Genomic DNA, 27779 nt, shown 5'->3' with positions numbered 1-27779 from the left:
TACTGGCTCTCTGACGAAAAATATTTGACGTCAAATATTATGACGTAAAAAATACGCAAATTAGTTTTTCTGCTTGACTGAAGGGCGGGCTTGGTAGGCGTAATATGGGCGGATAAAAATGCACGTGATTGGTCCGCGCAGTCTAAAATGCAATTTCCAGGCTGAAATTTCAGAAACGAAAGTACTTTTTTGTCAGCAGAAATGTCCATTTTCCAGTTTTCTTTCTATTCAAAAAAAAAACACTTCTGTTTTTTTCTCACAGGAACTCTACCAAATTAACACAGGTTAGTAAGTAAGTAAGTAAGTATTTATTTACCATTTAACACTACAAAAAAGATACAAGGCTAATAGTAAGTGATTTAAAGCATTACTTTTTTTAATGTTTTAGTAAGCCAAATAGATATTCCTGTATATCATTTGTTTTGTTATTTTGTGTAGTGTCGTCAGTCCTGTCTCTGTGGGCTGGCTGGGCTGGCCTCCAGTTTGCAGAGTATGGCAGAAATTGTCAAGATCTTGGGGGCAGAGATTGCTCACTTTTCAAGGGCAGGGGCAAAATTTTGATAATATCTACCTATCAGGGACAAAATCATTGTCATTGAAAACTATTAGCTAATTTTACAATACAAACAAAGTTTTTCTGGCTTTTTTTTGCGTGGTGGAAATAGATCTCAGCAGGGGGATAGTTTGATGTTGGAAATTTTCCTTGGGGGTGACCATCACATACTCTGAAAACTGGGCTGGCCTGGCTGCTATCTGGCTATTATTATGATGCCTGCAGGTGCATTTCAAGGAACTTTGCACTACTTTGAACTGCTTTAATTTAAAATTACAAAGTATTAGGAAAATGTTTGTCTGACCATCCATGAGTAGTCTGGGGATCCATACATACTCTCTATTCAAACTTACAACACATAAACAAAAACATTTGTTTACATTTGTTTACATTTGGTTTGAATTTTGTGCCAAAAAAGCCGTTGAAGGTTAGCCAATCAGTTTCGCGCACTTCCAATCAAAACAATAATATCACGTGGTTCCAACAATTGTTTAACAGCCAATAGAATTCTGCGGACAGATTTAGCATCTACAAAAATACCCGGCTACAGTACTCTGTTATTTCTATCAAGATTTTTACATATTATTATTCATTTTAACTAAACAGTCAGGATTAAACGCCTAAATAGGAACAAATTTTTCGATTTCACAAATATTCTTATCTAGGATATAGGTACTTATCTAGGAATAATTTTTATTCTAAGATTAGAATATTTTAGAAATTTTTATTTTACACTAAAACTAAAAAAAGTCGCATGTATCAATTATTATCTATGTTTTCATTTAGGTATTTTCTAACTGTTTTCCAAATTTCAGAAAGATTCAACAATGCAGTGTTGAGTTATTGCATTTTAAAGTTTCCAGGCAGATTCCACTGCTTATTAATGGTCTATTTACACATCAAATCCTGTTTTTTGGTAAAGAGAGACTTAAAATGTTCCTATTTAAGATATTTTTTACAAAAGCTAAGATTTTCCACCCTTCCACCCACCAAAAGTGCTGATTTTTGGAAGAAGAAACCACTTTGTATTATTACATCTATTAGTCATAACTCGAACATGCGACTTTGTTTTGAAAGGAAAAATTTGGAGAAGAAAGAAAATGTTCCTAGCTTAGAATAAAAATTATTCCTAGACAGTTACATCAAAATGCCTCGAAAATGTCAATATGAACATTGCGTAATCAGAGAACGTATGTCTCGCTCATTATAAAAAGGCTGAGACACACTTTCAATAATTGGATTGTAACATCGAGTTAAGTCTCTTTTGTTAAGTCACCAGGGGGTAAATAAAACAGACCTTGATACATTTATCGTTTGTTTCAACTTGACCATTTGTTTAAAACTCAGCCTCCTAAATATTTGGGGTAGGTAAAATATGTACAAAGAAATTCATACTTTTCCAACCCGGCCAATCTTTAAAAAAGAAGCAAACAATAAAATGTAATTACCCTTTCCAAATAAACCCCTTCGGTGGCGAGCGTAGTCTACTCTGACGTAATTGTAAAATTTATGTAATAGGAGTTTGACATAGTAATGTAATCTTGTTTGGGGAGTTATGAAGTTCTTTGGGATTTCGATTGCATTTATTCAGGTTGATTTTTTATGACTTCTAATGGTACTTTTTCTAACGAGTTTGATTACTCTGTTCTCACACTTATGTCTTTTTTTTTCGCGTCCTTTTCCGTGATTACTTTTATTTATATTTTTAAAGACAGGTAAGAAGGCATATTGATGTAACTGCTAGATAAGTACCTATATCCTAGATAAGAATATTTGTGAAATCGAAAAATTTGTTCCTATTTAGGCGGTTAGTCCTGACTGCTAAATGCTATACTTCGAAACCACACGAACAGAGTAGAGCTAGACCACGAGATGAGCAAAAATGCATGCCTAAAACTGTTTCTTCCTGTCAAATCGATAATGATCGATGACAATAGAAGGTGGTCAGTGATCACCTATCAATTTTATCGGTGATCGAATACTCACTCGACTTCAGATTATGGCATTTTCTTTGACCTTTTTCGATTTATTCAATCATTTCGATTACTTTTCAAGTACCTTCCAATGTTTCTTCTTAAGATACTTTGTTGGCTTTTATAATCTTTGTGTAAACATGCATACCGTGAAGCTGAAGTCAGGTAACTTGCATCAGTGGAGCGAGGCTAACATGCATATATAGCCCTCAAATGAATGACCTGGCTGGTCCTTAAAATACAAAGTTAAATCAAAACGAAAATGGTAGAGAAGATCTGGGAGCAGAGCTGCGTAGTTCATTTATTTTGAAATTTTACTGCTTTGATTGGTCAGTCATTTGATGGCTATGCATGTTAGCCTCCACTGATGCAAGTTACCCGACTTCATGGTATGCTTTTCATATTTTCCAACAAAATCCAACCACAACTTTTTCGTTTCTAAGGTATTTTTGCATATAATGGGCCATTCCAGAATTTGTCTGTAACAGGGGAGCGGACGACACAGGATTTCCATGGGCAAAAGTTTTCACCAAAATTCGAAATTTCCAAGGCGAGAGAAGAAAATGTATATATATGAATTTCCAAGGCAATATTGAATTAAAAAAAGGCAAAAAAGAGTGGAATTTCCAATGCATTTTGCAGAAGTATATACATGAATTTTCATCGGAATTTCCAACCATCACTTGAAAAGAAAAATTATTTCAGAGGCTAGAAAAAAAAAATGCACATCGTCGGATGGGGGTATATAACAAAAATCTTGGCCCAATCCAAGATGGCAGTTGGAAAAGCCAAAAGTTTTAGAAGTAGGGTTGGCATAGAAATATCTCACCTTTGACAACAGGGGAGGGGTCCATGTACAAAACAGCGGCATGTATCAGTACTTTGTAGCAAATTTCGATTTTAAACACCCACCCACCCCTATAGTACAAAATGTACAAAATACTATCTAGCAAACTCCCAAAAACACCCCAACACCCCCTATATTTTACAATATACTATCCAGTACTATCCAGCAAACTCCCAAATACACCCTGACACCCCCTTTATAATACAATATACTATCAAGCAAACTGCCAAATATACCCCAACACCCCCCCTTACATAGTACAATATACTATCCAGAAAACTACCAAATATACCTCTACACCCCTTCATAAAATAAAAATCTTAAGCCAAAAAACTTGAAACTTTGGGGCAAGTTTTTTATACTATAATTTTTCAAAAAATGTTCTCTAAAATTGACAAAAACAATTATAAGAATTTAAAAAAATTTTCGACAAAAATCTAAAATAAATCACAATTTGATTTGATTTTGGCTTTTTAGTACACAAATACTAAGCAGAAAATCCGAACTTTGACCCTGACACCCCCTGTATAGTACACGTATACTAAACAGCAAATCAGAAATTTGACCCTGACACCCCCATGTATAGTACACAAGTACTAAACAGCAAATTTTTTTTGAAAACACCCACCCACTCCATGATACATGCCGCTTTTTTGTACATGGACCCCCCCCCTGTTGACATCTTAATAGTGATTGAAATAGTTTCTCATACCATCAACTGCTCTAACTTGGGACTATCTGACAAAACATGGGACAACCATTCGACCACCATTTCACCGAACCTCCAAAGTCATTTATTTAACATACCGCGAATCATAGATTGCAAATAATGTGAATACACTACTCTAACCAGGTAGACTTTCACACCGCCTAAATTAAGGATTTTTTGCGACAAGAAACGTGTAAATGCGATCGCGCACATTCGCGAAAGCGTCCAAACACAGATATAAAAAAAGTCTGTTTTTCCGTGGAAAATTGTGAAATCTGTTATCGTCAGTCGGCAACTTTGAGATGTCAATCAATCGTGCATTGCTGGAAAAAAGTCTTTAGAGAAAAACTACACAAAAAACGGCGTCAAGATGTAGGCAGCATGAGTGTGATTAAATTGTAAATTACTTCTTCAATTTATGTACTTTTAAAATGCTTTAAAAAATATATTTGGTTGTGATTATGAGATGGTGAAAGTTTGATTTATAAACTTGGTTGAAGTATCAAAACAAACTTGTTGTCAAAGAGATATAACAGTAAGTGAAATTACAGCCCAGAAATCAACCGTCCCAAGATTTGACCAATCGTCCCAAGTTAGAGCAGTTGATGGTAATATAGTAATGGAAAGCACATATATTTTGAATTTTTGCACCATTTTTGACTAAAGCTATGCTTATTAATACAGTACCTACAAATAAAAGTTGAAACCCATTCTTTTAAAGATTGCAAAAGATGGTGACAAAGTTGATGTTATTTAATATTTGATCCAGGTATATAACCAGAAATACAACTTTTTTTTCAAATTAGATCCACTTATCGGTGATCCAAAAAATATCTGCAGTCTGATTGGTTAAAAAGAGTACAATATTTCTTGTATTTTACATGTAAAAATATAAATTGACAAAAAGATGTTGTTGCATTGTGGCGGTAGCAGCAATCTAACGTTACTTTGCTACAAACAAAACAAAAAGTGTATTTTTTGGGTCACCGATAAACCAGTTATCAGACATTTGCTCGTACAATATGGAAATATTTCACTCGTTCCGGATTTTCCGTATATTTTCCTTGCCTAAAGGCTCGGAAAATATTGTACGGGAAGATCGCGGAACTCGTAAAATATTTCTCATATTGTATTCGCAAATGTCCGATAACTATTACATATTGATCTTATGGCCTATAAGGCAATTACTTTTTTATTTTCTGGTTTACGGAATCGCCGACGTTTTTTTTGCAAAAATAAAATAAAAATAAAATTGGATTTTACAAATATTTTATTTATTTATGCTCTTCCGACCTTGTACTGAACAGCTATAAAAAGCAAACTTTATAGAAAATTACATTTTATAAAAGCAAGAAGGGCAAGTAAAAGGGTCAGTGTCCAGGTCTTTAATAACTTAAACACAATTTCCCTACTAAAAACGTTCTTAATGATAATGTACAGTATGTAAGTTTTCTCAAAACATATTTTTTTAAATTTTTACGACATTAAAGTTTGAAAAGAGCAATTTTTTTAAAATTTTTTTTCCATCCTCCGGTCCAAAAGTTCATCTCCGAATGTCCGTAAACCAGAAAATAAAAAAGTAATTGCCTAAGCCTGTTAGATAGCAAAGAACAATTTTATTGGAATAAGGTTTTTCTATTATATTTATTCCTTGAATTCAATATTCTTTTGAAAAATGCTTGGGAAATTTTTTTGGTTTCGATTTTTGTATTAAACCCAAAAATACCCAATTTGCCTACTCTATGATAAAGTGGTGATGATGAATGGCAAACTCAGCAAAATCAATCATTGTGTTCAGCCTAATCTTTTTATTTTCCAGTATTTTCATGTAGAAATTTCCAGGTTCCTTTTTGTTTCTTTCAGTTAACATTATTTATTTTTTAACTTGCTGCTAGGACGCCGTAGGGACATTTTTCATCAAAATAATCTTTCTTGGCAAAATTATTAAGCAACATATCAATTTATTAAAGTTTTAGATGGTGTTTATTTCTTCACTGCTAGCACTTCATTTTTCTCAAGTCTTCTATCGCATATCCCATACTATAATAACCTATACATAGTTGTATGCTTGAAATCTTTTTTCGGTAATAATATAAATCATTCTAACTTTAAGTTTTTTACAGATTTCAAATGGCAGAAAAAGGAAAAGTTTACCCCTGTCCATACGAGCTTTGTTTTAAAAGCTTTGACAAAAAATATAAGCTAACTAACCACATCAAGACACATACCAAGCCTCACAAATGCCCTGAATGTGGAAAAGGTTTTGCTCAGAAATCCCAAATCAAGTTCCATATGCCAGTACATACAGGAGAACCAATTTATGGTCCTTGCTCAATTTGTAAAAGAAAATTGTGGCAGCGTTGTGATTTTGTAAACTACACGCAGTACTATAAAGACATAGTAAAAGCGGGTCTAAGAGAACCCTTGAAAGGAATAGTTTGTTTTTTTTGTGCTGCTCAAATGACATTTCATAGACCAATTGACGAGAAGAAAAGTCAGGAAAGTTTAGACTTAAAGGAAGAGCAAAATAATGGAACAGAGTAGAACTAGAAGGATCCATGCATGTGCAGTCAGATGATGGTAACGTTAGACATTTTTTGAAATTGAGTTCTGACTTTCTTACTTTAGTTCATATTTTTAAAAACGAAAACAATTCTTTATTTTTTTAGGTAACGATTTTAATGCCTTCTTACTTTTCATTATACAATATTTTATTAACTCAAAAATCGTTTTCCTTATTTCAAGGTGTAACAATATTATATTCATTCTATATTTTATTCAGTCCCTAGTTTTGATATATTTATGGTAGGTTTCTCCCATCATACCAACTTTGCAAGTTAAAGATTTGTCACAGCTTTTTGGTCAAATTTTTATTTGATTGAGTGAAAAGCAAGAGTATTTTCTGGAAAGATATAATTGATTTCAGGATTTTTGTTTATTTGACTGTAAGGCTTTTTTTATATTCTAGCTAGATATCAGTTTACATTTACTGCAGTTATCCTGTTATTATTGGTCAGTTTTTCTTTTATTGTTATTTTGTTATGTTTTTAGAGAGATCTTTCAACCTTAGATTCTTTATTTAGACAAAAGTCTTTCATATAGTTCATTCAGAATTTCAATCATCTGATCTCCATTGTTTTGGTTACCGATATGTTTCTCTTATCTAGATTTTACTTCGGGTATATATCATAGCGTCAGCCCCCCCTGTTTGGGGGAGCTAAAATCACATCACTTAACACGGGGGCCAAATTGAAGCTCTATGAATCTGAAAAATTTTCGCCTGCGCCGCAATATTTTTATAGAATTAGAAAGTGTGTAAAATATTTTATCTTAACCTTAGAACTGAACACAATTTACATTGGAAAAACCTTTTTTACTGGATCAATTTTTTGAAAGTGTCTAGGGTCAAAAGTCCTGGGGGCTAACAAAAAATTCATAAATCTTAGGGGGGACTTAATAAAACTCAGGGGGACCTAATTTTTGCCTGGGACCTAAACCCAGGCTGACGCTATGTATATGAATACCACGGCTAACATTGAATTTTGAAAATATTAAATTAATTTTCTCTGAGACCTTGAATTCTTGTTTTTAACTTTTTTTAGAATAATTAGAATGACCTAGATTCTTGATATTAACAAATAGAAAAATGGAAAAGGGTATCAAAAAGACTGGTGGAAACATTGACGGTAAGTTTGATTCTTATTAGAAGCGCACATCACCACCAGCTATACATTGTGTCTTTTAACTTAAAAAATATTTTCATTTCAGCATTATTCCAAAAAAACTATATCTAAAGAATCCAGCCTTTATCTTAAGTTTGATGTCCCTGTAATGCAAAAAGTTTGGTATGCATTTGAAAGCAGATTATAGAACTCCTTGAAACTAAAGCTATAAGTTCTCAGTAAATTCAGAGACACTAAATAAAAAGCATATCAAGCCACAGAACCTGCTTATTAATATTCATCAATTTTTTTCACAGAACTTGTCAATGCATTGATTGATGCAGCATATGATAAAAAAGCCGATGTCCGAACTGATATGAAATGTTCTCTTCACAATCTTGGGATCAAGCAACCGGAACTGGTTTTAACATCATGCAATGTTTATTTGTCAAAACATCAAAAGGTTTTGTACCACTTGTTTTTTTGAAAATTTGAAAAATTTTACTAACTATTGCAATTAATCTTTGTTCGTAGGTACTGCGACACCTTTATGTCAGTTGTCACAAGAACTGAACACTATATTCTTTTACAATGAGTCTCACAATCTAAACTGAAGTAGGTCTTTAATAATGTCTAACAATAACATGGCAGAAAATTAGATTTCAAAACTTATAACCAAAAAATATAAACAAGCCACGTGCGGTTGTGTTTGGCTACTTGATGAATTCAATGCTGTTATTCAATTAATTTTTCAGCTTGCTCAAGGGCACAGAGTTTTGCTCCTTGAAATCATGACGAAAGTCATTAAAGATGCTGGAAAAGATGTATCCCTTGAAGTTGCGAAAGAGTTAATTTTACTTGGATCTAATGAAATTACAAAATCAAAGGTATTGGAACTCTTAAAGTAATCCATGTTATTTGTGAGGGCAGTTTTCGTTACCATAGTGTAGTGAATGCCTGTTCTGAGCATCGGAAGGACTATCATTTTAACATGAAATCAAGATCTTTGCCTATATCTGTTGATATCTGCTTTTTAAATAGTTTTGCATGAAGTTTTTCTGTCTTTGACTGATTTCCATTCATTTTTTAATAAGCTCTCGTTATTTTGCAGGAAATTGTTCCTGATTGGCAAACAGCTGCATCTAACGTTCTTGTTGCACTTGGAATGTACTTCAGCCAAGAGGTGATGCAGGAAATGTTGCAGAAAATTACTCCTGGTCAGCTTCCCCACTACTTTGTAGTCCTCACACTCGCAAACCTGGCCAAGGAAAATGGTAATTGAAATTCCCCTTGCAATCACTGACCTCCATAAACCCTGGACCAAGCTATGTCAGCCATCTTTGATCAGAGTCTAGGGTCTATGTAAAGTTCAGTGCTTGCAATCGATTGATATCATTATGTTTGATACAGGAGGAGTCTGGTAAAGGAAAATGATAACAGAAATTTATCTTGCACTATTTTGTCATTGATTTGTACAGATTTGTATTCTGGTTGAGAGGTATTTTAAAGTCCGGGAAGTAAAAATAAGCTAAATCTGACCACCTTAATCGTCTCTTACACTATAAAGGGCTGATTTTTAGTCTGAATTTTTTCCTAAAATAGAATTTTCTCATTTTATCATTCTCTTCAAGACTCAAACAAAACATTAGATTTTGTATATGTAGTAACCTTTTTCCATTTTCTTATTTGATTTTAGTCTTTGGTGTTGTCCCATTCCTCAAAGACATCTTCAGTAGAATGTTATCAATGCTTGGAAGTGTAAAACAAGACAACTTGAGATGGGTTTTCTCTTCATGTAAGTAGTAAAGTGTACCTTAAAGAAAGTGTTACCGTCATTCCTATACAAGATATTTATTATTATTTATTAACCCTGTAACTTGAATAAATTTTGGTCCTTTAAACTATTCACAAGTCAACTGTATTGTTAAAATTATCTGCTATTTTCTATAGCCATAATTTATATAACTCTGTGCCAAAATTTAAATAATAATAATAGGTTGTTGACTAATTTTCTTTCCTTTGCAGGTATGGGATCTTTCAGTGAAGCAATTTTGGAGTACTGTGCCAACATTGAAAATGCTCCCTACCCAGACATCACCAAGGACAGGTTCAGCGGTGAAATCTTTACAGCTTATGAAATCATGTTTGGAGCATGGCTGAACTCCTCCAAAGAAGCAAGGGTACTACACTTTTTTTACAAAACAGGATTTTTTTGCTTTTCTTTCTTTGCATATATTTTGCCGCATACTTAATTAATTTGTGGATTTTGTAAATTTTGAGATATTTGTGGGGTGAAGATAATGAGGTTGCATGATCTTGACAAGTGATTGACTGATTTTGAAAATTAATTTATTTTAATTGTTTTTTTTATTACATTATCATCAAAAGATTCCAAACTCATCTATTTTTGATTCAGTGTTATTATCTTGAAGTTTCCTGGAAGCTCTGACGAAACGTTTCAATTTTGATTTTTCTCTGGACAGGTACGTCTTGCACTTGTTGAAGCATTCGGTCACATGTCAAAGCTTTTACCACGAGATAAATTGGAAGAAAATCTATCAAGATTATTACAGGGAATTACAAATCTCTATCGAAGACACCCTGAACATTTTGTCATCACCCAGGTACATACAGTGTCAAAGCTGACAAATTTTTATATAAAATAAAATCCTCAAAACTCATCATCTTAACTAGGGTTAGAAATGGTGAAATAAGATTAGAATTCTCTGTTTAATCAATAGATATTCAATTTCTAAAAAAGGATTGATTAGGTTTGTGAGACTAAAGTACTAAGTAATAGAAGTCATAAAATTTAAAATTTTGCAGTATGGGGATTTATATTATTATAAGGATTTCATTTTATATAAAAATTTCATTTTATATAAAAATTTGTTCAGTTTTTTTTTGGACACACTGTACAAAGCTCCAAATAGTGCAGCTCAACGCTTTGCTGATAGCGATTGATAGAATATTGCTTTGTTGTCAAGGGTAAAGTATCTGTGCATTTCCCACTCCACTTCAAGGCACATACATACAATAGACTCAATTTCAAAAAGGCTGGTTTTTATTGTTTTTGTTTTTTACTTTCATTCAAATAATTAGTATAATATTTTGATTACAGAACTCCAATATGAAAAATATAAGAAACAAATTTCATACTTTACTTGGTAAAAGGCGCAGAGTGCATCACCTTCCTCTTACTCTTGATATTGATGACGTAATATATTATACGTAAACACCTGAAAAACACTGGGCATTTCCGTATAAAAAAGATTACGTCATGAATATCAAGAATTATGAAAAAAAGATCTTTAAAGACCTTATTGATTATAATAAGAGTGCAGTCATAAAATTGACAGTCTCTTTTTGTCTTAATTTTTCAGTCACTTGGTATGGTGCTGGCAGCAGCGTGTGAGGATGGATCCTTGATGTTGTTACCGCATCTTGATCAAATGCTGCAAGGGCTACATGTTCAGGTAAATTTCCTCATGTCCAACCAATTAATATACCAATTCATGATATCATTGCATCATTGCAATGTCTTCCACGGACCCAAGAGCTGATGGGTTGAAAGAGACGTATTGACTGATTTTACGTCACTTACAGCCAATCAGCTGTTGGAAGACATAGCAATGGTGCATATCATGGATAACGCTTTTTTTGCAGGATTTATAATTGTTTATACTCACGATTGTTCATTTATGGCCCGCCAGTGTCATTTATGCCCGTTAGCTTTCATTCATTAATTAATGCCGGCAAAATTGACGTCAAATTTGCTATAATGCCGTCAAAGTGAATTTGGATAACATCTTTAAAATATTACATCATTGAAGATAATCGCTGTAACAGGCACAACGTACAGAGTGCAACCATCACTCTTGCATGCTTAATTATGTTCGATAAAATTGCTTATTTTCCCTCGTTCGCTGTACCAGATTTATGCCTGTGTAATAGCAGACCTTGAAGTCTCTAAAGGCTTGGTCCAAAATATCTCATCTCAGATTTTCTCATAATTTCTATTATTTGGACTGGAAAAACTGGAAGTTGATTCGAATCCTGTGTAATGGGGAATTCGAAAACTGTTTCATACTAAAAAATGGTTGCAATTAGAATTTTTAATCTTTTCTGTTAAAATTCTTTTATGAATAATTAGGAGGCCATTTTTTTAGGACCAGTGACATTTGACAGCAATTTCCGGAGTGGAATTTTTTTTGACTCGTTAGAACGAATGAACAAATGCATTTAAAAACTTTTTTGAGAGAAACTTTTCCTTATCATTATCAGGTGTGCGTGGAACCGGACTACAACAACATCCAATCTGTAAAGAATTTTAATGAACTTCTAAGATGCTTTCAAGTTCTTAGTGAGTATCCTTTAATTTTATCAGCTTTTTTCTTGGAATTACTAAGAAAATCTTGATTTGCCAGTCATCATTTTCAGTGTAATTTAATCAATCATATGCAGTGTAATTTAGGGCCTTGCAATTTTTTTGTCTGGTGAAAGTCTTTTCAAAATGTATATTTTTCACATCCTTATTAGATTTAAGTGAAATTGCAACTAGGACTTTTAGATAAAACTCAAACTCAAAGCACACCAATCGGCGAATTTTCAGCAATTATCAGTTAGGCCCAATGAATTCCCCCCGTCTGTTCCCGTAGCTCGTGTACGTAGGAATCTTGAAAATCCTAAAACATACCACTGTTTAAATTATATTCAATATTTCATTTCTTTAGCTCAAGCTTATTCAGATCGTGTTGTAGGGTTTCTTCAACAGAAACTGGAAATCTCAAACGAGAAATCTCGCACGTCTACAATCTCTGTGTTTAAACATCTTGTCAATTCTTCAGGTACGTACTTTCTCGTTTCTAACAGGCTTATAATAAAGTCTGACGCATTGCTTGTAGAACACCCAATGGATATAGATGTGAAAGGGGTTTGGGTAGTGCGATCTCTTCCTCGTTTATTCAAGGCCACTTGATCGACGCTAGAGAAAATTCTGGCGCTATTAGCAAGCATAAAAAAGCCGATAATGCACAGAGAAAGAGGTTGAGGGAGGGGGTAGCACAGGCTTTTAATTTCTGTGATTTTGCTGAAAACATTGAGCATGCTACAATTCACCAAAATCAAAGCTTAGAGCTCAATTTTTTATCTCTTCTACTTCTTCATCATCCCCCCTAATGAATCTTTGGAGAGCCTAAAATTAGCCCTTTTTTGTCATTACAAGCGACTTTAAATACAAATGGAACGTTCCAGATTGCTTAAGAACGTTCCATTTCATTTGTACTTAAAATCGCTTGTGATATACATATTTGAAAAAATAATGAGCAAAATTGAGAGAATTTATAACACCGTGCAAGGCCAACTCCTTTAAATGAGCTTTCCTCCATTCATTCTTCTTTCGATTTCAGACGATTATTTACAAGACAAAAAAGAGCTCATTCTATCAAGTGTCAGTATCGTGCAAGCTGAGTCTAATTTAAAGGTAAAATTGTCTTCTCTGTTCCGAAACGAATATGAAGATATTCATTTTATTGTTTTGACTGACATTTCCCCCACGATAATATACAACACTGTCTTTCATTCGAAAGTCCGTTTTGCGTGGTACCTTTAAAATTGTTTTATTAAAAAAACATTTTTAAGGTATATATCATAGCTTTTAACCATGATTTTTGTAAAGAGCCGAGGTTTCTCATGTTTTGTTAAGTTACGTAATTTCCGCCATTATGGAAGCAAACGTTCGATTCGCGTATTAGGAATCTCTACAGATTCGAACGTTTTACTTCCATAATGGCGGAAACTACGTTAAAATATAAAAAAACATCAATAACCTCTACACGCTGTTGTATTTCGTCTTTTTTGGCAGCTTTTAGGACTTGTTTTTCCAGGTATGCCGTTCGTTTGCGCAATGTATCATCGCTATGGCTCACCACGACTACCTTGGATTGGAGGGAGGCTTGAAGCTTGTGGAGTTTATCATCAGGATGTGTTCTCTGTCCGATGATGAGGTAGGTCTTAACATTGCCCAACTCGCACACAACGTTGTTCTAACGTCGTTCTAACGTTGATCTAAAGTTCACAACGTCCATATAACGTTAGATGAACGTTAGAACAAACGTTGTTTGTGTTTGTCAGTTGAGTGAGCTAATGATGAGGATTGGAGCTTTTTTTCTATACAGTTTTTGTTCTCTAATTCGAAGTTCTACTTTTCTATACGCTCCATTATTTGGTATAATATTAAAAAAGTCACCGTCAACAAGTAACTCTCATAAATGACGCTCCCTTATTCGATACGCTCCATTACTTGATAATATCAAAAGTCACCGTCAACAAGAAGCTCATAAACGACGCTGTATACTATAGAGAATCGTATTAAAAAGCGTCAAATGTACTTTTTTTATTTTGCTATTGTATTCTCTTTTTTGAAAGTTTTTTCGAACATTCACTAAAGAAAAAGAGGCAGTGTGCATCTGCTTAAGTAAAATCGAGGCAAACTATTTTTTATAGATCACAGGGCTAGCATTCCTCTTTCTGAGAGGACACTGGGTTAGACTTTACAAGGTTGGGCCTGAATTCGTTGCATTGATTTCTTTATAGCCACAAAATTTAACGTCATTCATGCACATACCGGGTGCGCCACAAAAAAAGTTTCTCTCTTTAAAACTAATTTTCTAGAAATCTAAAGATTTTAAAAGAACCATTCCTTATTTACTGGAAAGAAGAAAGATAAACTTAAATTTTGATGGGTCATTTATTAAATTCGATTCATTAGATCAAAAGTTATGCTCAATTGAATAAAAAAGTTATTTTCTGAAAGTGCTCGAAAACGTTGAAAATCGACCATCAAAATTTAAGTTTATCTTTCTCTTTTCCAGTAAAGTAGGAATGGTTCTTTTAAAATCTTCAGATTTCTAGAAAATTAGTTTTGTAGAGAGAAACTTTTTTGTGGCGCACCCGGTATATCATATATAAAACACTAGATAGAGATACTCTGTATTTCCCAAGTAACGGCAGGTGAAGCAAAATAATGCGCCATCTTTGCTGAAAGAAGGTCACAGTAGGTCACAGTTTGGAACCTGAACAGTCAGGAACTATTGCAAATTAGGCTATGATGGCCAAACTAGGATGTTCGCCTAATTAGGCTAGAATTTATATCCTAGTTAGGATATTAATGGCCTAATTTGGATATATGAAATATTCAAACCTAAATATCTTGAGAACAAGTAAAATCCGCGTCAATCTTACTACATGAACTTGTTACTTGTACTAAGAAGAGTATTTAAAGCGAAAAACTTTTCTCTTTTTAGAGCGGAGTGAAAAGATGTGATTATCTTATTAAAATTATAGCTTAATTTGGCCATGATAGCCAAATTAAGCCGATTTAAGTTCTACATGCAGCGCGCCATTTTTTGTCTGAAAAACGAAAAAAAAATAGTATCATAATATATTGTTGTTATCGTGGGCTTTGAAAGTTACGATGGCTCTGAAAGCGGTTTTATTCTCTTTTTCAAAATTTCTCCGTTCCTTTTAATGAAAAGGAGAAGTGAAATATAAAAGGTGAAATTTTTTCTCCTTTTAACACAAAAGGTGAATTTTTTTCTCCTTTTAACACAAAAGATGAATTTTTTTCTCCTTTTAACACAAAAGGTGAACTTTTTTCTCCTTTTAACACAAAAGGTGAATTTTTTTCACTTCACCTTTTGACAAAATGGAAATGGGAATTCAAAGGGAATGCACACGTGTGTGGACAATCATTCATTTTGAATATGAACAGTACTAGCTAATAGCCAGGCCATGACATGATAACCTTTATTAGATTTCCCAGAAACAAAACGGACCGCATTTAGAGTGAGGAGGGAAAAATGAAGTAAAGCCGAATGATAGATAGTCCAGGAGCTGGAGCTCAACTACTTTTTGCCTTTGAAAATCTGATGGTGGAAAAAGTATCGCAGCGCTATCATTCAAATCAAAAAGCGAAGATAGTATACGGCAGATTCTCTGACTAAAATGATAGAATAATAGTAGAATCTGAAGCAAATTGTTTTCTACATCAGTTGCGCGGCCCGCATGGTTTTCGTACAAACGCCAGATTAAAGATGGTCCGAAGACAACGGGAATCACTAAGCTTTTCCTCATCAACTCACGATTAAGGTTAAGGTTAAAATTCAAGGTTAAAATGCATGACGATTAGTCTAAAAATCCAAATCTAGGCGAGAAAAAATAAAATTCTCCTTTTGACAAAAGGTGAAAAAAATTCTCCTTTTGATAAAAGTACGATGGCCCCGAGGTTTCTCCACTTCTAGAAAAAGACAATTCAAGAAGAGAAGTAAAAAATGAAGAAGGGAAGTAAAAATTTTAAGAAGAGAAGTAATTTTTTTGTATTACTTCACTGAAAATTTTACTTTTCTTCTTGATTTTTTTACTTCACTTTCAAGCTTTGAAAAATGAAGAAGAGAAGTAAAAAATGACAAAAATACCACGTGGTTTTGATTACAACCCCTGACGTAGAAAGTTTATTGTTATTACTGAGAGACCCCTTACCAGACTCCAGAGGATGTTTGTAATGGCAATTATGTTGATTAGTGTGATTAAACGTTTAAAGCTATCCCTTAAGCAAAAGTTATAAAGCTTTTCATAAATTATAAAATTACTTTGGGAGAGTACTTATATTTATATAATCTTTGTTGTAGGATCACGTGTTTTAGACGTTGTCTTGTGCTTTAAACAATTTAAAAAGGGTTAAAACCATCTTGGCAGCTCGCCAATGTAGAAATTTAATCACAATTTCGATACTTAAAGACATTTTACTTCCCTTTTTAAAATTTTTACTTCCCTTCTCGAAATATTTACTTCCCTTCTTTAAATTTTTACTTCTCTTCTTGAAACTTTCAGAACTTTTTTTAGAAGTGGAGAAACCTCGGGGCCATCGTATAAAAGGTGAAAATAATTCTCCTTTTGACAAAAGGTGAAAATAATTCTCCTTTTGACAAAAGGTGAAGTGAAAAAAATTCTCCTTTTGACAAAAGGTGAAGATAATTCTCCTTTTAAAATTCACTTCTCCTTTTGTTAAACAATAGAACCTATTGTTTGTTTTGAAAGGAAAAGAGAATTTGAAATGGAGAGGAAATTCTCCCTCAGAGCCATCGTAGAAAGTATAGTTTTTTCGTTTTGCTGATCTTAAAGATATGTTATTAAGATATTTCATTTACACTTGATAGATTATTGATTAAATATTTAAAATGAGGAAGGTCTATTTTACGTTTTTTACATATTATAGCTGACAAGGTTGTTTATAAAATCTAAAAGTGTACGAAACAAGTTTATTATGAAGATAAAAAATAGATGGATAAAACATGTTTCAAAAGTAAAGTTTGGATTACGTTTGTTTACATTAATCTTGAAATAATTTCGACTGTACTGTACTGCTGTATATATATAAACATAATTTTGCTGAAACAGCATAATATTTAAAAACTGAATATTTTCTCAGTCCGCTCAAATTTTACCCAAAAAACATTCGGAACTTATTCAAATAAATAAGAATTTGACATTTTAAGCTTAATATTGACGCGGATTTTAAAATCCAAGTCAAAAATTGGAATTTTGTTCCTTCCAGCCTAATTAGGCTACGATTTCTGGCTTAATTAAGCCATCATATCCAAGTTAGGCCAGATTCGGCGAACATAGCCTAATTTGCAATAGTTCCTGACTGCTGAATGGCGCGAAGCGACGTGGCGAAAGATAGGCTTGATCGATCAAATTGCCGGCTCCGAAAAATGGTCCACTTATTAAAGATGGTGGATTATTTTGCTTCAGCTAAGGACAGAGTAGCTCTATCTAGTGTTTAATATAAGATATCTGTGCATTCATGCCCTGGTAAACACTCAAACTCATTTTAGCAAATATTTAGGGTCAATAAGTGTATAATTATAATAGTACCGGGTGCACCAAAAAAAAGTATACATGTTTGTTGAGATATATTGTGAACTTCAGGATTTAAATTTTTTGTTCAAATTTTTGGTGCACCCGGTATACCGGGTGCGCCACAAAAAAGTTTCTCTCTTTGAAACTAATTTTCTCGAAATCTAAAAATTTTAAAAGAACCATTTCTATTTCATTGGAAAGAAGAAAGATAGACTTAAATTTTGATGGATCATTTATTAAATTCGATTCAGTAAATCAAAAGTTATGTTCAATTGAATAGAAAAGTTACTTTCGAAAAGTGCTGAAAAACGTTAAAATTCGACCTATCAAATCAAACAGAAGCATCATTACATGATACATCAGTTTTTTCGTTTCAGTCATTAAAAATGATAATTGGCTGTCTAAATGACCTTTTGTTGTATAAAGGAAGGTTGAATTTCAATGAAATGAAAAAAATTCATCGAAAAAGGCCAAAAAATCTGGTAAAATTCATGAAAATACATCAAATACGGGTTTCGAGGTAGATCCAGCCTTACATAGACTTTATCCAGTCTAGAACCAAAAATATGAGGAAAATTTCGGTAAAAGTAAATTAAAGTGATTTTGTTGAAGATTTTAAACCCTCTGCGACCCTTCAGTTTCAAAATTTATGTGTTTAGTTACTGAAAAATGCTCTTTATCATGTAAAGGCTATTGTGATTGCCAATTTTAAAATAAAAATTTGATAGGTCGATTTTTAACGATTTCGAGCACTTTCTGAAAATAACTTTTTCGTTCAATTGAGCATAACTTTTGATCTAATGAATCGAATTTAATAAGTGACCCATCAAAATTTAAGTTTATCTTTCTTCTTTTCAATGCAATGGGAATGGTTCTTTTAAAATCTTTAGATTTCGAAAAAATTAGTTTCAAAGAGAGAAACTTTTTTGTGGCGCACCCGGTATATTTTTTGATTCTTTTTCAGAAACCACCGATAAAAGGGCGGGAAGGCGGAGAAGTTGTTCTCCCCTCCGCTGTGCGCTCGATGTGTATCAACATTCTGAACCTGATGTCCACTACCATCGACGTCATGGAAGATGTATGTCCTTTTGTTCAGTGTACTAACCACTAATTGAAGAGTTTTTCATAACCCAATGAAGCATAAGCCCGAAGGGCTAGAATCGAATCTCCTTGGTAGGATTTGAAGCGCAATATACGGCGCATATTTTAAGGCTTCACTTTTTCTTGCCTGATAAAGGTTTAAGATTCGATTCTAGTCCTTCGGGCTTATACTTCATTGTGTAAACTCTTTCAGGGAGTAAAAGTGACAATTGTTTATTACATGTGTATCATATTTTAGCAGGTAAAAAAGGGTTTTCCAATACTTCCAATGTGCATTGTTAATGAAAGAGACAATAAGCCATTATTATAGTGATAAGGGCCTCAAGTCTTCTTGGATCTTCATCATCTTGCTTGACTTCTAATTCTTCTCAGCTATTAAGGCTGACTTTACAGCGCAGCTGGTTTATTTCATAGTATAAGCCCCTTCAGGGATTGAAAGGACATCTACATTAGTTACCAGTAGCTGCTTAACCTCCCCCTCTCCCATCTGGCAAAGGGATGGGTTAAAGTAGTGTCATTTGCTAGTAATCAGAGTATTAACTAAAATAAGTAATAACGTTTACAAAGGCTAAATACCTTGCTTGCCAACCAATAGACCGATTCCGTGTGACGTCATGACGATCAGCCATTTTTTATTAGAAATGGTAGAAAGAATATGTACAGGATGGTTTAGTAACAAACTTGACAACTACTCAAAGTTTTCAAATATTTCCCGTTTGTGCCTGCACATAGTTTTTTGTTTCGTGGGTGAATTTTATGTCAGTTAGGAAGAGGCACCTTGCTTGAGGTTTGCTTGAAGATAGTCCCTAACTGGATTTCGCCGAATCAGTCTATACTTTGAAAACAAAGCTTGCTATAGAAAAAGGTGTTTTGAAATTGCATTCTACCTTTATTTCATACAGGTTTTATGGCCGTTTCTTTTACAATTTTTGTTGCCCGTACATTTCACACCGGCCTTGATGCCCGTCTGCAAAGCATTGGCAAACATCGCTGTCCGTAAATGGGAAGACGATGATCCGAAGTATAACATCAGTTACATGGAAAACGGTATGTTCTTTTATACCCTCTGAAGTATAACATCAGTTACATGGAAAACGGTATGTTCTTTTATACCCTCTGAAGTATAACATCAGTTACATGGAAAACGGTATGTCTTTTTATACCCTCTGAGGACTGAATTAACGCCAAATTGCCGAATTTAGTGCAATTGGGGGATCAAGCTGGAGTTTTTACAAGGTTTTCGATGATTCGGTTGATGGTTGAATCTTGAGACAAAGGATTTTATTGCTTTTTCTAAAGAACGCGTCATCTCTATTATTTCAAATGACCAATTAGTGAAGTATCTTATAAAAACTCCAGCTCATCCCGCAATTAGGCTGTATTTTAGAAAGAGGTTAGCGTCTGTTGATGGCCAAGGGCACTTTTTGCTAGTGTATTTTCCACTGCAGTTTTTACCAAAATTTTAGTGATTTTATTAGGGGCAGCGTCCGATAGCAGGACACAAAAAGGGCATGATAAACGGCCTGGCCAACCTACGCTACTTTGAATTTCTAACAAATTTAATTTCCCACATTAGAGCTTGTATAACGAGAATCGACTGTATAATTGAGTTTCCATTACTTTAATGTCCACGCTAATTTGTTCGAGTTATGGAAATGTCGAGTTGCGTAGGCAAGAGTTTGTCAACTTATTTCGAGTTTTGGAGACGTCCAGAGAGATTCGAGTTATGGAGAGTCTATTAAACACTTAACAACTTCAGTAGCTTTCTTTCATTTCTCTCGTGACCACATTTTTTGGACTGTAATTTTTTTGGCTCGTTTGAGATTTTATTGAAGGGTGCACGCGAATTATGCCCTGCAAATCTTTTTATAACCAAAATACTGACGTTCATGGCAAAACTGCATTGCAAGGGAAAAAAGTACGTGAAAATCAAATTCTACAAAATGATTGATATTGCCGGGTGGAGCATGAAATTCTTAGCAAAGAAGTATATAAAATTATGTTCTTGCTGGAATATTTAAAAAAAAGAAGGCTAATTATTTGACGCCAAAAGATCTTTTCATAAAAGATCTGGTTTCTTGGTAGTTTTTTATTCAAAAGTCTTATTTTTATTTTGTGACGTTACGTCAAAAAGAAGATGCTCAATTGTCATTGAACTTGTTGTGTGACGTCAATTTTTGAAATATGTAGCCTTCATGGAAGCTATATATTCGAAAATATTGGACAGTAAAGAAGCCAATCAAATGTCGCTATTTACGCGCGTCGGATAATATAACAATAGCGTTCGGTTTGAGGTCGTTGTTGTTATTTTTTTTAATGACAACAACGAACGAAAGCTTAACGCTATTACTATTATTATCCATATCGGACATTCAAACAACGTTTTTTTCTAGCGTCAGCCAAATCTTTTTGCTTCAACGCAATGACTTCAACAAGTTTTGAGTACCCTTGCGAGCGGGCCGCAAATGACCAAAAAGTTTTTTTTTCTGACGTCGGTTTAGTCTCACCGCTTCAATGCAACGACTTCAATAAAGTTCCGAGCGGGCCGCAAATGACGTTATCGCCCTATAACCAGGGCGGTTAATGATATTTCAGCCCTCTGAAGCGCGACGCCTTATTTTTCTCAGCGCGGGTATGACTATTTGAGTCATAGAACCCTTCAATAACGCCCGCCGTTCGAATCTTTAATGGCTTACTTAATGACCGCTATATGGATAATAATAATATAAAATATTACTAATATTAATTATTACTAATATCAAATATTACTAATATTACAGTAATATTTGATAACTGATAATGGCGTAAGCCGAAAAACTTTTTATCTTTTTAAAATAGATTTTACTTGTCTAAAAACATAATGAGAATTATCCAGAAAAAAGTAGAAGGTTTTAAAAGAAGGTGTCCTGTCCATCTAACACCTTTTTTCAACAGCCTTGCACACGAAAACCTAAATTTGCCAGTCCTCCCCTATTTCAGCACCACATAAATATAGCATTTTTGATATAAATTCCTTCTTAACATATTTTAAACCGTTAGCGGTTAAATAGTGTAAAGTACAAAGAGTAATGAATACGTAGGGTGGTACTCACTATAAAGGTCAAGGTTTTGGGATGGCTAAGGCTAAATATGTCGTTTTCTTTATCCCTTTAAGTGCCACGGTCATTTTATTCTAAGTTTTTTAAAGAAAATCGCTAGTTCAAACTTTAAAGGCTTATATCTTCGGATCTAGAAGGAGTTAGAAGCTAGGTTAGGACCTGCCTGAATGATAGCAATATGCCCAATGGTAAAACTTCAAATTAATTCGCTGGAGGACAGAATCAAGTAAAGTAAAATTTGCTTGATTTGCTTGAGGGCTAAATTTAGAGGTTCTTGGATCACTCGTTGGCCAAAAATCGTCAAAAAACGGTCAAAATCTTAACAAAATGCATTTTTGATCATTTGCTTGATTATGAAGCGTAATCCAATTCCTACGAGTTGGACCAAAAATGACGATTTCTAACTCAAACTGGGCATTACAGGAGGGCTTCGCCCTCCTACATAGCCCATGTCTGATATATACGACATTGGCACTTAAAGGGTTAATTGTCGTTTAATTTGTCCATTTACGTTTCTTCTCGTTCTTTGTCGTTATTGCTCAGGGGGTATTGGGTCATTACCCGTTATGGTCATGGTTGGACTCGAGAGTCACAATTTAGTGCTGAAAGCACTCTTCGGGCACTCGTACTCAGTGACTAAACCTTGAACCTCGTTTTTTCTCCGTTCCTTCATGTTTTTTAAAGACGGTCTTAAATTGGAGCTTACACTCCCTTGTTGGGTCCGTGGAAGACATTGTAATGGTGCATATCATGAATTAGGCTTTTAATTGTTCTTATAAAAAGTGTAGACAATTGATATTGCGGAAGTCTGACCCCCCTTCTTAAATGATCCCCCTTCTTGGGGTTGATCACCCAACCTTTAAAAATGCCTATCCCACAAGGATTTTGGACAAAAATAGCTAACAAATATATGTGAAATATCTTTAGAGAGAGAGAGAGATAAAGCGAAATAATAAACTTCTTTCTTCTTTTTGACTCGGACTACTCTAACAGAAAACTTCCTTTCATGAAGACCAAATTTCATAAGAGTGCTTGAAAATAATCTACAATATATATGTAAGCCCCCTTCTTCTTAAACTATCCCCCTCTTCTTTGCTACCCCCACCCGTTTTTCATGAAAGTTTCTGACCCCCCCCCTTCTTCATTTGTGGTGTCAAACACCCCCCCCCCCCCTTAAGGGGGGATGAAACTATTAGTAAATGTGTTGAAAATTATTAACTTGGTAATGAAATATATTTAATTAAAATCTATTTTTAATACAATTACAGAATGGAATATTCAATTTGATTTCTTCTTTTGATTCTTCAATTATTCATTTTCTCAAAAATATAAAAATAAAAACTTATTTTTCAATCCCAAATTAAGAATTTTTTCTTTTCTAAGCAATATTCGCGATATTGTTTGACACAATTTTTAGATTTACACTAAATTACAAAATGGTTGACAATAAATTCTCCGTTTTCGTGTACTTTTTCGGAATAATCTCGATAACATTTGCGATAAGATACGAGCTGATTGGTCAAAACAAAAAACCCAACAAACCACCATACAGCATTGTCAATTTCAAGTTTGAACAACATTGTTTCTCAAAATGTCATCACGATGAAAAATGTGCATCTTTTCTCATCCAGACAACATCCAAAGACAACCCAATCACTTGTCATTTTTATAACACAACTACTACCAATTTGATCGGTTCACAAACTGCGCTTCAAGGAACCAAATTATACACAGATATTCAAGACTGTAGAGATCTGTACCATCTCGGATACAAAGCTTCTGGTATCTACTCTCTCAATCTACCAGGAGGGGTAGGAACGAAAGATGTCAGATGTGATATGGAGAATCGAGGAGGTGGCTGGATGGTTTTCACTTACCGAATGATCGGACAACACGACTGGAATGCTGATTGGGAAACTTATAAAAACGGATTCGGCGAACATCCTGGTGACTTCTATATCGGCAACGAAATACTACACAAAATTACGACATCAGGAGACTACGAGTTTTCGTATGTCACAGAAAGATTGCCAAGCGGTGAAACCTATCAAGGATGGCAGGAGATTTTTCGAATTGAATCTGAAACAGATCTTTACCGTTTGCGTCTTGAAGGTTCTACTGATGGCACAATGAACAGACTTGCTAATCATAATAACATGGCTTTTTCTACCAAACTCCTTGACAACGATGACGATTCAAACATTGACTGCTCTAAGTTCAGACACAGCGGGTTCTGGTGGAATAAGTGCGGACAATTTAACCCTCACGGGATTTTCCATGGCGATCGTAAAGAAACTTGTATGGGCATCCAAACGACTAGCCCGCCAATTTGTGTCAAGTATATGATTATGATGATTCGTAGAAAAGTATTATAAAAAAGTATAATATTGACAAGTTTTGAAGTGGGCTTCACGGCTTTTGGCGCAATGTGATAGCTTCTTTTCGCATGACGACAGGCTTACACTGCACAGAGTTACCCGTCGTTAGGAAAAACCATTGTGACGTCACTTTTTCAAAGGAAAATGAACAATGTGTTGACATCATTTCTCTCATTTTTTATTTCGGAGGTCAGAAATTATAGCAATTTTTTATCTCTTTTCGCTTGTTTTTTCTGCTTTACTTCGCTATTTTTCCTGGATAAAGCGCTCAAAATCAATCGAAGCTGAAGGAAACGGTTAACAAATACAATAATGACCGTTTTTTTTCGGGCTGTACTGAAAATATTGCCATCGGTTAACGCAAGCTCGGTCGTTACTTGACCTCGGGCAATATTTCTCAGTACAGCCCTCACTAACCGGTCATTATTGTATTAGTGCAGCCCTCACTAACCGGTCATTATTGTATTAGTTTAACCTTTTAAATGAATTCTGTTGTAACTATTTCCAAATTTTCTTTCCGCCAAAATATTTTCTAAGGATAAAGATTCTTTTTTTGTGTAATTTCTTGAAATATAATATAAACGCTATGCTCACTTTGGTTACAATATTTCGGTTTATGCATCACTTTTGCGTCCCACAAATATATAGCTTGAAATGTTTCATATTTACGTGAGACTTTCTCTGACCATCATAAAAAGGCAGTTACCACAAAATGGCGAGGATTCCTGTAATTTTCGTTATAAGGGGAAGCGAATCAGACTCGGAAATGACTACTGCTAACCCTTTTTTAACCTTCGTCGAATTGAAGATAAAAAACTAATTTTATGACCTCGTGCACCAACATGTTCTTCCTCTTTGATTCGAAAAGCTTGCTTAGCAAAAGATTTCTATGCGGACGTAATTTTCTGGCCATCTCAAAAACTTGCTTAACAAAAAAATTGCTAACAAAAGGAGGTGATTTTTGAGGCCGATCAGTATCCGTTATAACAAAAAAATCAGAGGGCTACTACGTAATCTATACAGAGAGGATTCAACACGAAACACGAAATTCAAAACAATCCGAAATGAACAGTTTGATAATATATGTACTGTCGTTTTGCATAAGATTCCCATTCCTGCACTATGATTCCCCTAACTTTTCCGGAATATTTCCGCTATTTTTCCGGGATAGTCGGTATAGATTGGAAAGGTTTTTTTCGAAAGATACGGAAAATCTGTGTTTACTTTACGAAACAGCCTAACTTTCCAAAGCTCATTTTTCAACTACCCGGAGTTCCGGTCTTTTTCCGGTAAAAAGATGACAGTGTAGTCTTATTGCGGGAAAGGGAATCATATGAAAAACGACGGTCACAATTTAATACCGCACTCCAATTTTGTCTTTTTTTGCATCACAAATTTTCACTATTTCACTATCATAGTTTCTAGAGGGGTCAAGACCCCCCCCCCCCTTAGGTAAGAGGACCACCCCTTAAGTGCTAAGCTCTAGTTTAGACGGCCCACTTTTTGCCCTGCCTATTCTAATTGTGAATTAAAGAGGGCATAAAGTGGGCTGTCTAAAGTGATGCATAGCCCTCTTTTGACGTCAATGCAATGTCTTCTTTCAAACCTTTCCAAGCAAAGATTTTAACAACCAACTTTGTGCCCTCTTTTTGCCTACTCTAACAATTAGAATAGGCAGGGCAGAAAGTCGGCCGTCTAAACTAGAGCTAACCTTAGGAAAGAAAAAGAATTAACAGTGCCGCACGCAAACTTTATTGGAAAAGAAAAAAATTGAAATTTCGCATAATTCAAGGAAGACCCCCCTTATCTAAGAAGACCCCCCCCTTAGGTAAGAAGACCCCCCCCCCCCTTAAACTGGCAACCCCCTCTTAGGAAAGTCATAATTTAACACCCCCTTTGCTTTTGGTTCATCAAAACCCAAGACCCCCCCTAAATGTAGGGGGGGTAGAAACTATGATTATTTTTATCTTATGACGTCTTTGCAACTTGACACTAAATAATTAATAATTTATACCTCATGCCTAGAAAATTGTTCTATAACGAAATGAAACGCTTCTACTCAGTTTCTTTATAAGAGCATTAGATTTTTGTTGATGCTCGCCCAATCTTATTGTTTTCAGCACTCCGAGCCTTAATGCTTGAATTGCTTGAAAATTAGCGATTTCAGGCTTTAGCTTTGTTCGCAAACTGTTCTCATTTCTTGACGAGTTTGAGCCTCCTTATTCTGGTATAATAGACCTTTTCATAAATTACGTTACGAATATCACTTGCCTCGTTTGGAAATTATTGCTATGGTGATTAACTCCCACTGGATTTTATTAAAACTACCGGGTGACCCACGAAAAAGTATAAGAGTTTGGAGGGTAACTGTCTTTTTTGACGTTTTTTGACTGTTTTTTATAATGACTTTGACTTTATACCTCCATATCTCGATGACTACTTTTCCAAAATTAAAAAATGATACATCAAAATTTAAGTTTGCCTTTCCTCTTTACCACAAAAAAAGAATTCAGTTAAAATTCAATTTTTATCGGACACAGTTACCCTCCTTATACTTTTTCGTGGGTCACCCGGTACCTTCTATTCGTCAAAAAATCATTTAATGTCTCAAGGGACATAATCACTATGGAAATTGTTTGAGTACGAGGCAAGTGATGTTCGTGACTTAATTTATGAAAAGATCTATTGTTCCTATAAAAATGAGTGTATTTGTTAATACTAGCGTTTCTCATCCTCATCTGGTCCCGTGGAGGTTTGAGTACTAAGATGACAGGTGTATATTGCCCTACTTTCGAAAATCGGAAATTGTGTTGTCTATTCCCCCCTCGAGATTTAGCCTTTTGAGAAGTTAAAAAATCGGGATTTTCTCGTCGTCGTTTCAGCAAACCCTTAGGGAAACTGAAGTAAGATTTCATGATTTTTTGATTCAGATAATGTACTCATATACTCAATTTTCCTAAGACTATAATAGTTTTATGCACGCCAATCAGTGCAAAGGGGAATGATAGTTTTTCTAGTCATTGTCTTCGACGGACATTCTATTTTTAATATTCCATCTTTTGTTCTTTCTTTTTTTCAGTGAATTTGCCACGACCACAAGCTGTTTTCGCCAGATTGATCGTAAGTTTTTATTTTCTTGTAATGAACCTTCACCAGTGTATGAAAAACGAGATTGGTCACCGTGCGAGTTCTCCGAAAGCTTGTCGAAAGTTCTTTAAGAAAAACTCGTGCTTTCAGAAAGTGTCCAAAAGTATGGGATGAATAGATTGGATGAAGTTGGTAGTGTTGCTGCAAATTCAAAAAATAAAGTTGGTAGTGTGAAGGTTTCGATCACAGACTTGCACTGCAATGGACTGTGTTCGAATCCCAAGCATTTCCACGCAGGGTGTTAGGAAAAAATGGTGATAGACTGACTATCTACCTTTTCACTCAAGAACGAAGTCTCTATTATTACACCGGGCCCCTTATTTGCGCCATCCAGTTTATCAAAAAGTGATTATGCGCATGCAATAATAATAATAATAATAATAACGATAT

At 34.5% G+C, this 27779-nt stretch overlaps 1 protein-coding gene across 1 annotated transcript in view; it reads left to right on the top strand.

Moving 5' to 3' along the window:
* The first annotated feature begins 7685 nt into the window (after positions 1-7685).
* LOC136821680 (maestro heat-like repeat-containing protein family member 1) overlaps positions 7686-27779 on the top strand; it is a 67958-nt gene continuing 47864 nt past the window's right edge. The window contains exons 1-15 of the mRNA XM_067077892.1: positions 7686-7768; positions 8062-8207; positions 8500-8631; positions 8856-9018; positions 9441-9539; positions 9770-9924; positions 10228-10368; positions 11128-11220; positions 12029-12107; positions 12478-12591; positions 13153-13226; positions 13630-13749; positions 18630-18743; positions 19669-19813; positions 27322-27362. Of these exons, the coding sequence (XP_066933993.1) occupies positions 7729-7768; positions 8062-8207; positions 8500-8631; positions 8856-9018; positions 9441-9539; positions 9770-9924; positions 10228-10368; positions 11128-11220; positions 12029-12107; positions 12478-12591; positions 13153-13226; positions 13630-13749; positions 18630-18743; positions 19669-19813; positions 27322-27362 (1656 nt within the window). The 5' untranslated portion in view covers positions 7686-7728. The remainder of the gene's footprint in view (positions 7769-8061; positions 8208-8499; positions 8632-8855; positions 9019-9440; positions 9540-9769; positions 9925-10227; positions 10369-11127; positions 11221-12028; positions 12108-12477; positions 12592-13152; positions 13227-13629; positions 13750-18629; positions 18744-19668; positions 19814-27321; positions 27363-27779) is intronic.

Source organism: Clytia hemisphaerica, unplaced genomic scaffold (assembly GCF_902728285.1).
Source record: "Clytia hemisphaerica strain Z4C2 unplaced genomic scaffold, Clytia hemisphaerica genome assembly, whole genome shotgun sequence".
In the NCBI taxonomy this organism is placed as follows: Eukaryota; Metazoa; Cnidaria; class Hydrozoa; order Leptothecata; family Clytiidae; genus Clytia; species Clytia hemisphaerica.
This window is presented reverse-complemented; position numbering and strand designations above follow the sequence as displayed.